This window comes from Pisolithus orientalis (assembly GCF_024613125.1).
Source record: "Pisolithus orientalis strain OTSU chromosome Unknown F5J12scaffold_31, whole genome shotgun sequence".
In the NCBI taxonomy this organism is placed as follows: Eukaryota; Fungi; Basidiomycota; class Agaricomycetes; order Boletales; family Pisolithaceae; genus Pisolithus; species Pisolithus orientalis.
This window is the reverse complement of record NW_026260812.1, coordinates 1-16409: the sequence shown is the minus strand read 5'-3', so window position 1 is coordinate 16409 and position 16409 is coordinate 1. Positions and strand designations below refer to the sequence as shown.

The window sequence follows — 16409 nt, the reverse complement described above, 5'->3', positions numbered from 1 at the left end:
GACTAAGCAGGGCACATGCACGGGGGAGCGAGTGAGTCAGGGCTACACGCACTCCTCGCCCGTTCCTCGGGACTCGTTTCGATGCCACTGTACATAACCCATGTAATAATGGGTATTTTGCCAAGAAACGGGCCCAAATTCGCTAGGCCAGTGATGACTTGTGGCATGGAGTGCGGTCACATGAATTTGCAGGTGGTGATGCCGTGGGAATTTCCCGAAGGAGCAATCCCGCCACCAGGCGGGAGGGGCGGGGGAGGGGGTCGAGCGTTCGAGCGGGCCCTGTGGGGCATCACGGCCTCGTGGATTGGGCGGGATGACTGGGGAGGGTGCTGACGAACTGTGTTCACGTCCTGCCTACGTTTATCTATTTTATCTGCCCTCCTAGCTAGTGCAAAGTGGTACAAGGTGGCTGTGTTAAAAATTATGCAGGGGTAGTATAAAAAGTTGCACAGGAGCAGTGCTGCAAAAGTCACGCAATCAGCTGTTTTATTTTTGTTTGTTTAATGTTACAGATGCAGTGTCATAAAAGCCAGACACTCGCACCACATAATTTTTGAACTCAGCACCGAATGCCCGAGCACTTACTACTTTTGAAAAAAAACTTTTGGCGAGACCCCAATCACCATTATACCATTGTTGAACATCCAATACAACAAGTCCATTCGCTATTGTGCCAACATCCGAAGTCCCATCACCATGAGTTCACATGTTATAGTGATAGATTCAGTGGTCATTTACAAAAAATATTGCATAGTTTTATCTGAGTTCAATATCACATAGACCCACAGCTTAGAGTATGTATGTGTCTAATGTCTAAGTGGTTGAACGAAGAGACTTCGATCCATGGCTGAAAGCCTTCATCCCAAAGCCTTCCCATCTACAAAACAAGTTGCAAATATGTTGATTCTCGAACAGTGCCACCCCTTTCTCCACATTCCCCTCACTGAAGAGTCTTCGACCTTCAGCAACATCACTAGGGACAATAAAAGAGCGCAGGACGTTGACAAGGTAGAATACTGAGTAAAATGTACTTACAGATGTGTGAGGATCTGCGGATCTGTCAAAAGCAGTCTGCTACCTGGTTGAACTCATGTAAGTAGATGCATGAATAGTGCTGCCTATTGCCACAGCTTACCTTGATAGTCAGATATGTATACTTGACCACCAGTCATGATGTACTGTACGTGTTGAGTGAAGGCCAAAAAGTCTGCAATCTCTTCTGCCTTTGTATCCAGAAGGAAGCAAGGAGCCACATCGCCATTGTGGATGTACTTCACAAACTCATCATCTGAGGACGTGTGGATGAGTTCCTCAACAAGGTATGTGACATTCACAATACTGCTGGGCTTGGATGGCTTCCCAGACCCCCTTTCTGTTTCTGCTGGCACATCCAAATATGCAAATAACAATCCTGCATCCACAAAGTGCAGGTGAGGAATTTCGAAAGGTGGTGGTACCTTGGTATCTTCAACAGCATGATCAATGAATTGGTACATCATCTGCAAGAGTGCTTTGGCCCAGTACAAAGTGTTAGCTTTGCGGTAGAGTATGTTGGACTTGTCTTGTAGGGCATAATGTGTGAATGGGGGTTTGACTTCCACAGGATGGTCATCAATATATGGTCTTTTGAGGACGATGTGATTGTTGGGAGATGACCCAATACCCATGTCCCTGAGAGGTGATAGGTTGAGTTGTGCAATTTGGGCCATCTTGAATGCTCCAACTCCAATGATCGAATCAGCAGAGGCATTGAGCCGGATTTTCCCAGAGCAAAGGTCAGCATTTCTAATATTGAATGCAGCCTTCTCGCTGACCAGATCATTAAGATCATGGGTCTGGATGGGGTAAAAGTCCACTTGTATGACTTTCTGCCAGAAGACTAAGATACATCAGTACTTCGAAACTACAATGATATCAACTGGAAAGTCTGCTTACCTGTCTTTACATTGAATTCGGAGGCCCCCCCAGACTGTAATGCTTTCTTGATTTGATTGCAGTTGGGGGACAAGAAAGTTTTTGCAGATCTCTTCTGGGGCAGAAGGGGAGTAGAACCACTGGATGAACTACTAGTATGACGGTGGTGGCATTTACCAGACATCACACTTGAATTAGTGGGCAGCACCATATCCTATGTTCAATGTGTTAGTGGATGGGTTGGGTCAAAATCATGTTGGAGCTAAGCATACCTTTTCTCCATCCCAAAGATGTGCCACATCGTGCAAGATTGGGTGATCAAACATGCTACTTGACGTCGTAGAAACCACTCCCTTGGAGAAAAAAAGAGTGGATGGCTCAGAAATCATCGTGCTCCGAGGTACAACCAGCATTGAGACTGTAGAACCAGGGAGAGAAGTGCTCAAGCCAGCCCAAGATGTCTGCTGTTTGTGGGCAGGTGGGCTAGAGTGGAGCTTCTCTTGAAATTCTTCAAATTCTTCCCATTGATTCACAGGTACAATGATGAATAACATGAACTGTTTTGGTTTAAAAACCTTCACTTTTGATCCTTTCCAATTGCTGTCATGGAGACAGTCACCATAAAAGTATGCTGTTGGGCTTGAATGTCTGGAAAGGTCAACTCATTTACTGTTGCAGACGAAGAATTCCTCCTCTCACCAGGGAAACTGTGGGCAGTAATCTTTGATGTGCAGTACCAAAATGCCAAGTGCTATGGCCAAAAGTTCATGCACAGTGCTCAGCATGTCAATGTCTTTCAGCCCCTCACAGATACTCTATTGAACTTGATTAACACTGCTCATACAATCTGAATCGAGCAAAACTTACCCCGATGTTGTTTGCTCGCAGATTCTTCTTTTTGCCCCCAGCTTCGAAGACTGCCCATATTTCTAAGGAGATTGTCTCTGCAGGAGGCAGATTGTGAGCCATGTGTGCCCAACATTCATGTTGAGCTGCATAATGCACATGCTGTGCACTATAACCAGTGGAGCCAGGTGGCAGTGTGATCATGTGGCCCAATGCAGCATTTGCTGGAGAGTTTGCTGGCTGAGGGATGTTCTGCCAAGTGGATGGCACTTGGACACTTGGACCAGCAGGGGAAAACTTGGAGTTGTGATGAGCAGTTGGCATTGGCAGTGGAGGAATCAGCATTGCCAAGTTGCCAAGGTTTGGAGCAGCATTTGACATGGCCATGATGGCGGGGGGTTGACCGAAGCTACAAATAAGTTGAGTTTAGCAGCAAGTCTGAATGCACAGATTGGACATACCTCATGACTGTGCAGCACTTATGGACTGATGTATGTACTGTGGATTGGGTAATGCTGAGGATGTATGAGTCCAAGCCCAACGAACAGAGCAGAACATACATACCATTGGTGTTTTGTGCCTGAGCTATGGTGGCGGGTTTGTTCTTGTACCACCTATGACATGCTTCACAGACGAATTTACCGGGCTGAGCAGGATCATAGGTGGCAACATAGAGGAAAGGCTCGCCCTTGTGTATCAGAGCTTGGCACCAAGACTGCTGGCAGATCCTGTCTTCTTTTGTGAACACATCCTCAGTAAACTGAGTAATGAGGTTTGAAACAGACACTTGCATGGGGGAAGGATCACAAGATAACGAAGATACTGAGTGAATGGGCGAGAATGACAGTAAACAGGTTAAGTATGATCCACCAGATGATGACCAGCTGGTATCCTGGTCGATGGAACCACTGGCACACACAAGGCCTGACCATAAAAATGTAACAAACTTCCTTCATTAGCTAGTTTGTCATGAGATAAATTCCAGGCACTTACTTCAGTCAAGATGGAATCAGACAATGAAATATGCGAGGACATTTCATGCAGTGGCCCTAGCATTGACCTTAAGTGTAGCAGATGGCTGATGAACTTTGGAACAGGTCCTCAAATGGATTTGGAAGCCTACCTGTAGGTTTCAGAGGAACACAACCATACCTTGAGGACACAGGGGGTTAAATCGAGTGACAGAATCCATGGTAAAAGGTCATATTTGCAACCTTGAGGCATGGTTTGTCTTGAATGGTCACACGAAAGAGTAGGACGAGAACCCAATTCGTCGAGCATCAGACAAGGGTGGCCCATCGAAGCAGCATGAGGAGATAGACACACAGTGAATGTGCCCATTGCAGAAGGTTGAACAGAGAGCCTAAGCGATTGGCTGTCCATACACGTGTCTGTAATACTTGTGATCACAATGACTCGCACACGTCTGCAATGCTTGTGATCACAACACTATAACACAGCTTCAGTACGTCTTAACACATCAACAGGAGATCTTAAGAGTCAGGGTGAACTGACTACTGTGGAAACCCTTCAGCTTACAGCATGCCATTCTCATGTCTACCCTCTTGAAGAATCAGAATAAACCTACTCGTAAGTGCTAGTTCTCCCAGCAATATGACGATGTATTATTCATGACCTACAGCACCCCTTGACCAAATCGAGCCCCACATCAGGCGACTGTGGAAAGCCTGCCTGACAGATAAGGAGATTGTTTCCAAAATCCGCAAACATATCAATATGAGTGTCTATGGTATTGGGTGAGGTTTTCTTTGAAAGGGAGTGACTCATGACTCACTGATAATCTCAGCCTCACCAAGTTTCAGGAAATTCGAAAGCAGCTTGGACTACTTCGCACCTGCCAACAGGGACACACCTGTGAGAGTATCCAAGATGTCATGGTTGAGATGCAGAAAATGTACCCCGATGTGGGGGTACGTGAGATGATTGGGCTGCTCTTTCATGAGCACGGTATGGCTGTCTCAAGGTAAGCAAACCATGACCAATTGTCCACTCACTTGCAGAATGCTGATGAGAAATTGGCATGTAGAAGCGTGATCCGAGAGTATTTTGTTACCTATGAACCCCACTTATTGAAGAGCCGCAAAGCCAATCGTTTGCAGTGTCACCGTTTCTGGGCAGCTGGTGTAAACGATATATGGGCTGTGGACCAGCATGACAAGTGGTTGCATTTTGGCCTTGCACTACACACTGGCATCGAACCTTTTTCAGGCCATATCCTCTGGACCAGGGTTTGGCACTCCAATTGCAACCTGCAGCTCATCCTCTCTTATTACCTCAATACTGTCGAAGAATTCAGCTGTAAGTTCCATGCATATGTTCCTATTTTTGCTCAAATTCACGGTCCATAAGACATTCCCATGATCACTCAAAGTGATCCAGGTACCGAAAACTTCGGAATTGCGAATGCACAAACTCTACTGTGGCAGATGCATGATCTGGCTCTTGAGGGCTACATTCAGCACCAGTGGATGCATACAAAGAAGAATATCAAGCCAGAGATAGCCTGGTCCCAGCTCTGCTGCCGTTTCTCCCCAGCTTTTGAATCTCTACTTGATATGGGTGTAGATTCTGGCTGGTATGACCCCAACAACATGCTACAGCTGTAAGTATGCCGTTCACACCTGTCCCTGTATGTATTCAAAGTGACCCCATCCACAGCATGGTTTTTCGATGGGTATTCATCCCTTGGCTCCAAGTTGAGCTAAAAAACTATCAAGACTGCATCAATAACAGCTGAAAGCGTCATGACAAAAGAAAGGTTTTGGCTCACAGAATCCCAGAACTCATCTATACATGCCCAGAGGACTACAGGGCATTGAATTTCAAGGCATGTCCTAACTATCTTGTAGCTTACATTTCAATGCTAATCTACTATGTATTTGTGCATGATGTAGATAATGGTTTCTCCAGACACCATCAAACAAGTGCGACAATTGTACATCAATCCCAACCACATCGTGTTTGACCTTGTGCCCCCTTCTCTCAAAGCATTCATCAAAGCATGTTACTTTCAATTGGGCAGCCCTTCTGTTGGATGCACCTCCACGTGGACTGTCTACTGCAATATCCTGGACCTAATGTGGCACTGTGAGGGAGTGCCCGCCATTCTGACAGCAATGGAAGACTGTCTCGATGCAGCTTCCGAGGAATTGAATCTCCTGCCAGGCCTCCATGCTCTCCACAAAGTGGAGGGTTATATGGGTGGCATTGCAAATGGACTGGGCCTTCATAAGTGTTTGCTTCATAATCCAAACAGCAATCCTTTCTGATTCCCATTCATTTCAGAGGCCAGCCATCTACAGACAATGGATGCTCTGAACATTGACAAGCCTGATATCTACAATGAGATCGACGCTGCTCCTCCACTTCTAGTGGCTCAGTTTTCTTCGGAGGAGGATGATGAGGCAGATGAGGAGGACATCAACGCCGGTCTGTGGATGTAGCCTATCTCACATCTTCCTTACGAGCTAGTTTGTCAATTCGGCGGCTGGTAGTCTCCCTGTCTTACACAATTGCATTGTTATCATCTTGTGGTGTCTGGAATGAAAACCTCATGTAGTACTTTTCACATATGAGAGTGGTTAAGATCGCACAACCTCGAGCATTCACACAACATGTGCTGGTCATGTGGCATTGTTCTTCGATTGGCGAGGTTAACCCTTGGGAGTATAATTGTATTGATGTCTTTGTTGAGAAAGCAACTTACTTTCTCGAGAGCAGTTCACTAGGTGCCTTGCACTCGTTCTTATCCATCCCATTTCTTGGAATGCCTGGCGAATTCTGGTACATAAAGTGGTGTGATGGCGAGCTCTTGGCATTCAACATCTACATGGCCAACTCAGAACACTGCTGGGCTCTTGTTGGTGGTGATGGTGGTGCCTGTGTTTATGGGTCTGAGGACTGGTATGTTGTTCATACAACCCGATCTCGAATACAAGTACTAAAACACAGTCCATAGTCTGTTTATTGCGTGTGGCCATCAGACACGAGCCTTCCCCCTTGCGATCCAATGTAAAACAAGCTCTGAAGCTAGCTGCATTGCAAAAACTCTTCAAGCCATCATAGATACACTTCCACACAATGCAGACTACATGCAGATACTTGCAGCATTCAACATTCCACGTGTACGGACATTACTGGAAGATGAAAGTACTTTTTATGCGATCATCATTGGTTCGCCCCCTGGTATTCATCGCACAGCTTGAGTCTTTAATCTCATACTATGTAGTTTGTAGCTTGATTTCGTTCAGCAAGAGCGCAACTTGTGCTGAAGGGTCATTTAAATACCGTGTACAAAGGGAAACTACTTCATTTTGGACTGCATTAGCCTTCATGATCGTCAAAGGAGTCCCACAATGCATGCCACCCATGTTGATGCATGACCAGATAGGTGAAAGTCCCCCTCCAGCCACAGCCAATTCTTTGGCTGAACAGCTCCATTGCTCACTATCCATTTTGCCTCAATCTCAACAAACTACCTCAATGCCTTCGCATGCTTCTACATCATTGTCTGACCCGACCTTTTTGCATACCTCATCTACATCTCACTCCTCCACTCTGACATCAACTGTCTCATCTAGGTCAGAGGCCATGATCTCTCCCATCATTTATGGTCATGTCTGTAATCTTTGTGGCATCGTTTCCAGCAATTATTATCCAACCTCGACTTCATGCATCCGGAACCTTGCTCACCCACTTGGTGACCTAGTGGCTTGCTATCTTGCATCCCATGGATAGGGCACTGGGGACATCGAACATATTATCCAGGCACATGAGTGTGTGCATAACGATGAAGATCTGGTTATTTTTCTTGCTGGCCAGGGTATGTCTGTTAGTGAAGCAAGATTTTTGTTGCAGCTTGTAGATCTACAGGATATTGGGCTTAGATAAAACTCTATGCTACTGTTTTGTAAATGACCATTGAATCTATCACTATAGCATGTGAACCTATGGTAATGGAACTTCAGACGTTGGCACAATGACGAGTGGACATCTATCAACAGCACAATGGTGATTGGGGTCTTGCCGAAAGTTTTTTTCAAAAGTAGTAAGTGCGTGCTCGGGCATTTGGCACTGAGTTCAAAAATTATGTGGTGCGAGTGTCTGGCTTTCCATAGTCTTCAACCAGCATGCAGTAATTACCCAATTATGGAAAGCCAGACGGTCATGCTCAGGTACATGGTAGGAGATGTGCCATACACCTACTGCATTTGGTAGTCAGCCACCTTGGGACCCGGGACAGCCCCAGAAAAATACACATGGGTGTTTATAGGTATTTATGCAGACTCTGCCAAGGTCGAAGTAATGACATCCTAGTTACTGTAGTACTACATAATGTATCAAGTACCACAGGTACTTGCCTTCCACTAATACCATGCCTTGCTGGGAGAGCATCAGTGCAAAAGTGTGCTCAGAATCGCTGCTATTCAGGGCATTGATGATCATATCAATTGCCAGGCAGTACTGTGAAAATGAACCTTCAGTATCTCGGTAGCTGTCAAGTGCACTCTAGAACTTCAATTGCAGCTGCTCGTTGAAAGCCGAGACCGAAGCTTCACATTATGTAATTGTGCAAGCCACACCTCTCGTGGAGCGCTGCCTGCCCTTGCCCGCCTGCCATAGATAATTCCATAGCCACTGACAAGTTAAAAATGCTGCTGGCCCACCACTACTCCCAACCCACATCTGCATTTGGTATATATTGAAATTTCCCACCCTACTGCCCTGTAGTCCCCTGGGTCAGCTCCCTTGCCCTACCGGGCTCTATCTTCTGCTGGCATGCATCATATATGATCATTAACATGAAGTATAAGTATATTAGAGCATAATTGAACACTTAGTCGAGTATACTAGTGGCCCTGAATAGCTTGGAAATGAGATAGGGGTAAAAAGCCAAAAAGCGGACGCTTTTCTGATATATTGGACATATCTACTTGGTTTTCATGTCTCCTTCAAGGTAATATGTATGCCTACAGCATATCCAAAGTTCATAGCCTTTGATGGAGTACTTTACATGTGGTGACACAATCTCCTCCTCCCTGTATTTCACCATAGAAAATTTTTTCTGGGTCTTTTTGTGCTGGTAATGTGATGTAACATGGTATAGTAGTTACACTTCGTGAATTGGTGCATAATTGGACCGCCCATCAGGTGGCTGAGAAGCTCTGAATTGCTAGAAACGATTTCAGGGGTTACAGACAAAAAAGTGTTCGCAATTTTGCTACATTTGATATGGGCATTTGAGAGGGACATCCCCTTGTAGTGGCCCTCTGTACCTATATAATATCACAAGCTCATTGAATGGGGTGGAGCTCCTGAGGTGTTGTGCCATGGTCTTCCCCTGCTGGTATTTAGGGGCTTTATCAATTTCCAGGAAGTATATTGCTATTCTGACTATCTAGGGATCTATTGAATACTTATTCACAACCAAAAAAATAAATACCAAGTCCACAGCAGAAGGGGAGAGAGCAGGGGAAGGAAAACAATCACCCAGAGAGCGTGGGAAAATGCGCAAAAAGTTGCGGAGACTTTTAGAACATATCAAAAAGATGGAATGGTACGTCATACACAGTGTCTGGTGCTCAATGGATGGTAGTACTGGGATTTTAACATCTGATAGCTCCTCCTAGAATTATATTACGCCTACTTCAGTGTGTCACACCCTCAGAACTTGAGACTTGGTACCAGTCTCTTATCCTCAGTAGTGAAATGTATTTACTGGATCAGAAGTCCACATGTATCAATTTTCACATATTTTTGGGTTCTCTGGGTAATGCAGGTATTATATTACATGAAGGCATGTCCCATGACCAAGGGGAACATGGTACTCCATCCATTGAGTACCAGACACTGTGTATGATATACCATTCCATCTTTTTGATATGTTCTAAAAGTCTCCGCAACTTTTTGCGCATTTTCCCACGCTCTCTGGGTGATTGTTTTCCTTCCCCTGCTCTCTCCCCTTCTGCTGTGGACTTGGTATTTATTTTTTTGGTTGTGAATAAGTATTCAATAGATCCCTAGATAGTCAGAATAGCAATATACTTCCTGGAAATTGATAGAGCCCCTAAATACCAGCAGGGGAAGACCATGGCACAACACCTCAGGAGCTCCACCCCATTCAATGAGCTTGTGATATTATATAGGTACAGAGGGCCACTACAAGGGGATGTCCCTCTCAAATGCCCATATCAAATGTAGCAAAATTGCGAACACTTTTTTGTCTGTAACCCCTGAAATCGTTTCTAGCAATTCAGAGCTTCTCAGCCACCTGATGGGCGGTCCAATTATGCACCAATTCATGAAGTGTAACTACTATACCATGTTACATCACATTACCAGCACAAAAAGACCCAGAAAAAAGTTTCTATGGTGAAATACAGGGAGGAGGAGATTGTGTCACCACATGTAAAGTACTCCATCAAAGGCTATGAACTTTAGATATGTTGTAGGCATACATATTACCTTGAAGGAGACATGAAAACCAAGTAGATATGTCCAATATATCAGAAAAGCGTCCGCTTTTTGGCTTTTTACCCCTATCTCATTTCCAAGCTATTCAGGGCCACTAGTATACTCGACTAAGTGTTCAATTATGCTCTAATATACTTATACTTCATGTTAATGATCATATATGATGCATGCCAGCAGAAGATAGAGCCCCATAGGGCAAGGGAGCTGACCCAGGGGACTACAGGGCAGTAGGGTGGGAAATTTCAATATATACCAAATGCGGATGTGGGTTGGGAGTAGTGGTGGGCCAGCAGCATTTTTAACTTGTCAGTGGCTATGGAATTATCTATGGCAGGCGGGCAAGGGCAGGCAGCGCTCCATGAGAGGTGTGGCTTACACAATTACATAATGTGAAGCTTCGGTCTCGGCTTTCAACAAGCAGCTGCAATTGAAGTTCCACTGTTCTCGACAGTGGCCAAGAGTGAAGCTTCAAAAAATACAGTGTAGGGTGTTTTCTGACGAAGAGAGTGATGATGATTGTAGGTGTCAACGGTCACGTGTTAGGCGCTCTTGTACTTGTAGAACTGTTTACGCTAGTTTACACCTCAGCGCTTGTGTCTACGACGCTGAGGTGGGTACGGTAACCCCTGAGGACACGTGTGTATACTTACCTCCTGTAGCGTGTCTTATCAGGTATTGTCAATGACAGCGCTTGTGTCTACGACGCTGAGCGTGTCTTATCAGTTTACAACAATGATGACCTATTCCTAGATAAGTGGTAGATACTTTGTAGTATGTCAGGCTCGTATCTACATTTTCATGGCCATTTTTCGTGATTCATTATAATATATGCAAAGCCGTTAAATTATACCTCGGGTAAGTTTGCGGTGTCTTGGGTCCCAAGGGGGTCAATTACCAAGTCTAGTATTTATGGGCACCTCGCCCACCGCCTTTCTGAGCGTGACTGTCCGGCTTTCCATACGTGGAGAGCGTCAGGGTGATGGTTGGGCCAGCAGGCGAGGAAGGTGGGAGCATGCTTATGGTCATATTTGCTGTTATGGTATCGGAATCAATTACGTAGCAGCCACCATCATCATTTGACCACCAACTCAACTGCCAATCAGCAACCATGGTCGGTGCTAATTACATGGGTGGAAAAAGGTTTGACTGGACCTGCTACCCACATTATCAGAGTTAAAGCACGACGCCTAGAAATGCAGTACGTGCGAAGACAAAAGACGCGGCTGGCCGTGCACAAAAACGCACTTTGTAAAACAACGTCTAGCGAATGCTCTAGGACACCGTAGTCCTGGGGATCGTCGTAATTCCGGTCCATTGCGTTCAGCTTCTTTGTTGTCCGAGATATCTCTCGCCCACGCACCCCATAACACTAGAAGGTCTCCACATGTCCCCCTCAATCAGTATTATACGTTATCTTCTGATAACGAGAATGGCCGAAAACGACCATCCAAAGTACTCTCTGCATTGGATACGTCGGATCGTATGCTTCTGTGTTTCCGAATCCTTGTCGGCGCTAAGGATCTGTTGTGTTAGACATGTCGATCCGAGCTGCTATCGATCGGATACTTCAACTACCAGATCTAGTTGGTGCTCAAGCGGTTACTCACAAGGACACAGTGCCCTGCGGGGGCGCGAGAACGGCCAACGACAGTTCTGATGAATATGGAACTAACGACCAAGTACTTCTTGATCTCGGGCAAGAATATATTGGCTAAACAGTCCTCGTGTGTCTCTTCACAGGATTCTCCTTTTGATACCGAGCATTTACAGCGACCAGAAAACAATAATACAGACGAGGGGATGGCTTCCCGGAATTTCCGTGACAGTGGATATACCGAGAGAAGAAACTCGAAGGCACCTTTCTCTACTCAGGGCCTCTCTGTGCCCAAAGTAATCAGTTCTCGCCCCTTCCTCGGTCTTCTCCCTTCACCACCGATTCTTCCTTTATGGATGTTGATCGCGACATGATCTTGGAGTTCGAGTCTTCACCAAGGCCTCCCCCTAGTCCTATAACCGAATGGTCTAACGAGCAGTCCATGATGTTTGGCCACTACTTCCCGGCAACACAACACATGCACCCATCGAAGGATTCGGGGCACGGTCAGACTTGGGGCACTTTCAGCCCTTATCTCGTATTTCTACTAGCAGCGACAAGTTTTCTGGAAGTAAGATCCACTCAAGTCCTGAGTTGTCGCTTTCCTTCCTTTCACATCAGCCTACGTTCCGAGGACTGGAATTTTCCGACAGCCCTGACCGGGTACGTTGTATTCATGAGACGCAGCCTGTAAAGGACAATTCAGATATTGTCCCTATGACTCACCTGCCGCTTGACTTCCTTTCCGATCCGGATCCCTGGGCAACTATTGGAAGGATTCTGCAAGTGGAACGTTTGAAGGTTGCATCGACGTAACTTCATCCAGTGAATGTCCGATCGACTTTACCAAAGGAAGGGAAGGCGTTGGTTACTCCGTGAAAACCGGGAGAGATGTCACCAGCAGCATGTTCACTGGTGCAGTTTCAGATTCCTCACGAAGGAAACGGCGGTCGGGTCTAATCAGTACTTCGGAGATAATGATTGTTCCTCTCTAGGACTGCATCGCGGTTTGGTTCAGTTCACAAGCCTCTTGAGGATGCCTTGGCGCACGATCTGAACACATTCGATGATGACGTCAAGCTATCCTCGCGGTTGCGAAGTGGCCTCCCTATCTGGAAAAAAATGGGCCACTGAAGGAGATGGGGCACGAATGATGGGAGGTCACTTGCTGACCGAACTGGAATGCCGGACATCCGATGCCTTTCCAGAGAAAAACGCAGCTATGGTTTACGACGGACCATGTTTATTTGGTGATTCTGACTCTGAAGACGATTAACTTCACATCATTACTTGCTTATATGAAGTATCGTTTGTAGTACATGTACTGCGTGGCTGCAATTGTTTGGCACCTCAGCCACGTGTCGCGCGGACGGTCCCTGGCCACATCGAGACGCGATCACCGACTTAGTGTCGGACAATGATAAGTTCGTACTTTCTGGCTTCACACGAAGTTCTTTCCATCCGCTATCCACTCGCAAAGTATTCATGAACCCGGAGGAAAGAAAGCAGTTGGAAGCAAAACTATGTCGAATTAACTGGGACGAGTTTGACACTCTAGCGCACCGCACAATATATGGCCGGTATCACGACTCTATGCGTGGTTGTTTCTTACCTGAATTCCAGATGAAGTTGCAGGTACAGCAGAGGCTGTAGGCAGCGGTAGCGCGGACATACCACCTGCCTTGTTGTTCTATGCAATTCGAAACATTCTTTACCCAACGTTCATCCTTGGTCAAATTCCCGATCTGCTCAACGTTCTTACAACCATCGAGGGATTGCGCCAGTTCGCTACCAAAAAAATAGGGCATATACTCGCGTTGAACCAGTTGTACATAGAGCGCCCGCCCGACGACCGGGAGGTAGGGTGTTGACAACGAAAGAGATCCGCGCTCACGCATCTTGCCAAGCACAAAGCGAGTCCTTGAGAAAACAGTATTTCCTCCTCTTGAAGAATCTCTGCCAAGCAGTAAGTGGGTCGCTGGCGACTTCGTTGTGTATCACTGAAGACCTTTTGCGCAGTATATTCATTATCTGTGGACATCGCCCGAGTCATGCCTGCTCGCAAAGCGATTGAATGACTTTTTCCCCGGTTGTCTGGAAGGCTACAGCCAGCCATCCTCTCTCCGCTTCCAGATGGATCTCAGCGAGAACGAGAGGGCCGAATTTGGGGAGTTAAAAGAGGAAGTTTCAACATGGATGAAGACGATACTTGAATGGGAGTATGAACGAGAGAAGTCAGGAAAGCGGCAAGAGTAAGCTACGGCAATCTTGTATCTCGTTCTGTGTTGGTCTCATGTTTGATTAGCCATTCGAAGGCCGATCTAGGGGCTTCTTTCAAAGATGACTTCCAAGTCGCCTTCCCCCCTCATGTTGGTCATGCTGACATATTGGACGTGTTAGTAACATACCTCACGCGCGTCGAAGACATGATCAACAAGTTGGAAAAGTGGTTCCCACCATCGACCTGACCTGACTCAATGCCAGCTACACCAACTGTCTTTCGGTGGTATCTCACACGGCGCCAGATCTATCGGACTGCTGCTGCTATGTCACATTCATCGATTGTGGATTTGCGCTTGGACACCCAGGTAGCGCTAGCTTCCACAATTTTCTCCTTTGTCAGTCGCCCCGTATATGCGTTGGCTACTTTGGTCGAGGATCCATAGATAGCAGGAAGCACCTCTGCTCCACTATCTGGGGATGGAAGTGATTGTACGATACGTCAATATCTCGCAGCGTCTACGTACATAATAGTTACATCAACCCCGCAACGAACTGGATAGCACAGAGATCCAGTTGGCATACGTTCGAGGTTGATAGTAAATGGAAATAGGTTTTTCCGCACGTTCCTAGTGGTGTAGTGATGACACGAATGTCCTTCCGAAGCAAAATGTACGGGACTTCCTTAACTTTGCCTTAGTGAGTTAAGCTTTTTAGAAAACGCCTCTCGGCATTGATAGTGGGTAACCTCTCCACTGTAACGTGGCATGAATACCTCCTAAGAGCACTCAAACTCGGAAAACTGACCGTGGCGCATGCACTGCAATGACACTACTTCCCAGTCGCTTATGGCATTGGGGGCATCTGAAAAATAGATCATTCCAGTCAGTTGTCAGTATACATTATGGAAACATAGTAACATACATTCTGCTGTCCGTCACTTTGACGCGTCTAGATTCGAGGATCATCAACGTCCTGGCAACCTGCTCGCTCCGCGCCTTGTTGATTTCCCGAATAACGTGACTATCACAAACTGGCATCCGCAGAGCCTGCTGCAAGAACTTCCGCACTTCCTCCGCTGATACGAGAGGCGGAAGTAGTTGCAGTGTCTCGACGGGATTTAGTCGATGGCTCTGCCTTCTCATCAGATCCAGAGCAGGTGGAAGGAGGTTGGGAAGATCCTTCGCAGTGGGTCGTAGGTAAAGTTTCAGCAGCGTCAAGAATACGGTGTTGGTCTCAGTATCGGGGTGGTACACACGTTTGCAGTACCTAAAAAGACAGTAAACAACTGCAATACGTAGATGGTGACGGCGATCATACTCCTCGGCCTTCTGGAAATTGCCTAACTTGTACGCATACAGTTCTAGGGCGTGCTCATGTCTTCCCATGCGACCTAATAGTATGGCTCGTGCTTCGTAAAGATCTGTGGAAGGCATCATCAGCTTTCACTGCTACGCTATGCGACTAACCGACCTTCTGAAAGTCGGCCATATAGGCGGGCAGGATGGTAATGGTTGGTCGTGTCGATGAAGTGGAGAAGCTTCGCGTACGTCTCGTCCCGTTTCTCTGCGAGATCACAACATTACATCCTACAAATTTTGAAGGGAAGAGAGTCCTACGGTTGTCCCCACGTTTCTTAGCACTGATGGTAATGCTCAAGTAGAGCTCAGCAAGGCGATCATGCAACATGCCACCGTCTTCATGTTTCTCTTCAATAAGGTACTCAATATAACGTGCGGAAATTTGAGGGTCAATCTTCTCCAGGTAATCAACCACATGGGAACGGGGAAGTTCAACATCCTCGGACATGAAAACCTGATGTTGACGTCAGGATATGGTAGAACGAAATGTGGTTCATGGCTGTATTACCTGGAGACCCATTTCACGGTCTTGGTCAAACACCCAACGTGCAGACTTGAATATCTGGTCCAAGTACTCTGGCCCCAGTTTCTGGAGATAAGAAACCGTCGGATCGAGCTTGTCCCTAATATCATCTTCATTCTCGCTCAGTCTGTGAATAATTGTCGGGAATATGACATAGACCGCCGAATCAATAACTCACTGCTGCAAGAGTGCCAGGGCTTTCGCGTGCATCTTCTTCCCATTATATAAGAAGATCAGCTCTGCAAATTTCTGAAAAAAAGTTAGTTGTTGTTAACCCTTGAGTACTTCCAACGCCCACCTCACGGGCGCGCAGCTCCTCCTCGACTTCCGATACTTCACACCAATTCGCAACTCGACACAATGAACCAAGTAATGCAGGCCGGTAAAGCAAATATGACTTAAACAGTGCCGTGTCTACGATTTGGGCGAAGTGGATCAGTTGTTGCGGCGTTAGCGA

The 16409-nt window shown here is 46.3% G+C and overlaps 4 protein-coding genes across 4 annotated transcripts; 2 read left to right on the top strand and 2 right to left on the bottom strand.

Moving 5' to 3' along the window:
- Positions 1 to 813: 813 nt before the first annotated feature.
- Positions 814 to 3553, bottom strand: F5J12DRAFT_784910 (uncharacterized protein; the record flags this gene model as incomplete). The annotated part of the gene is made up of 9 exons (XM_051743132.1): positions 814 to 973; positions 1036 to 1078; positions 1136 to 1879; positions 1936 to 2128; positions 2187 to 2514; positions 2614 to 2729; positions 2782 to 3169; positions 3222 to 3275; positions 3321 to 3553. The coding sequence occupies 9 exons, from the start codon at positions 3551 to 3553 to the stop codon at positions 814 to 816; spliced, it is 2259 nt and encodes a 752-aa protein (XP_051597173.1).
- An 842-nt stretch (positions 3554 to 4395) lies between these two features.
- F5J12DRAFT_724905 (uncharacterized protein) lies at positions 4396 to 5518 on the top strand (the record flags this gene model as incomplete). The annotated part of the gene is made up of 5 exons (XM_051741576.1): positions 4396 to 4517; positions 4568 to 4744; positions 4808 to 5079; positions 5131 to 5340; positions 5382 to 5518. Coding segments are annotated over 5 exons (918 nt in total), but the record flags the coding sequence as incomplete, so codon positions are not given.
- Positions 5519 to 11323: 5805 nt separating this feature from the next.
- F5J12DRAFT_849661 (uncharacterized protein) lies at positions 11324 to 13203 on the top strand. The gene is made up of 6 exons (XM_051746474.1): positions 11324 to 11933; positions 11995 to 12079; positions 12127 to 12386; positions 12410 to 12649; positions 12789 to 12811; positions 12844 to 13203. The coding sequence occupies exons 1-6, from the start codon at positions 11790 to 11792 to the stop codon at positions 12980 to 12982; spliced, it is 891 nt and encodes a 296-aa protein (XP_051597171.1). The 5' UTR covers positions 11324 to 11789; the 3' UTR covers positions 12983 to 13203.
- Positions 13204 to 14753: 1550 nt separating this feature from the next.
- Positions 14754 to 16409, bottom strand: F5J12DRAFT_724869 (vacuolar sorting protein 39 domain 1-domain-containing protein; the record flags this gene model as incomplete). The annotated part of the gene is made up of 9 exons (XM_051741572.1): positions 14754 to 14823; positions 14876 to 14932; positions 14993 to 15337; positions 15389 to 15491; positions 15542 to 15634; positions 15688 to 15883; positions 15938 to 16079; positions 16131 to 16201; positions 16251 to 16409. Coding segments are annotated over 9 exons (1236 nt in total), but the record flags the coding sequence as incomplete, so codon positions are not given.

Excerpts from the sequence above, each read along its gene's own strand:
- F5J12DRAFT_849661 (XM_051746474.1), top strand. The coding sequence starts at position 11,790 with ATGTCGATCCGAGCTGCTATCGATCGGATACTTCAACTACCAGATCTA. Across the intron at positions 11,934-11,994 it reads AATATGGAACTAACGACCAA|GATTCTCCTTTTGATACCGA; the intron begins GTACTTCTTGAT and ends GTCTCTTCACAG. Across the intron at positions 12,650-12,788 it reads TGCAAGTGGAACGTTTGAAG|GAAACGGCGGTCGGGTCTAA; the intron begins GTTGCATCGACG and ends TTCCTCACGAAG.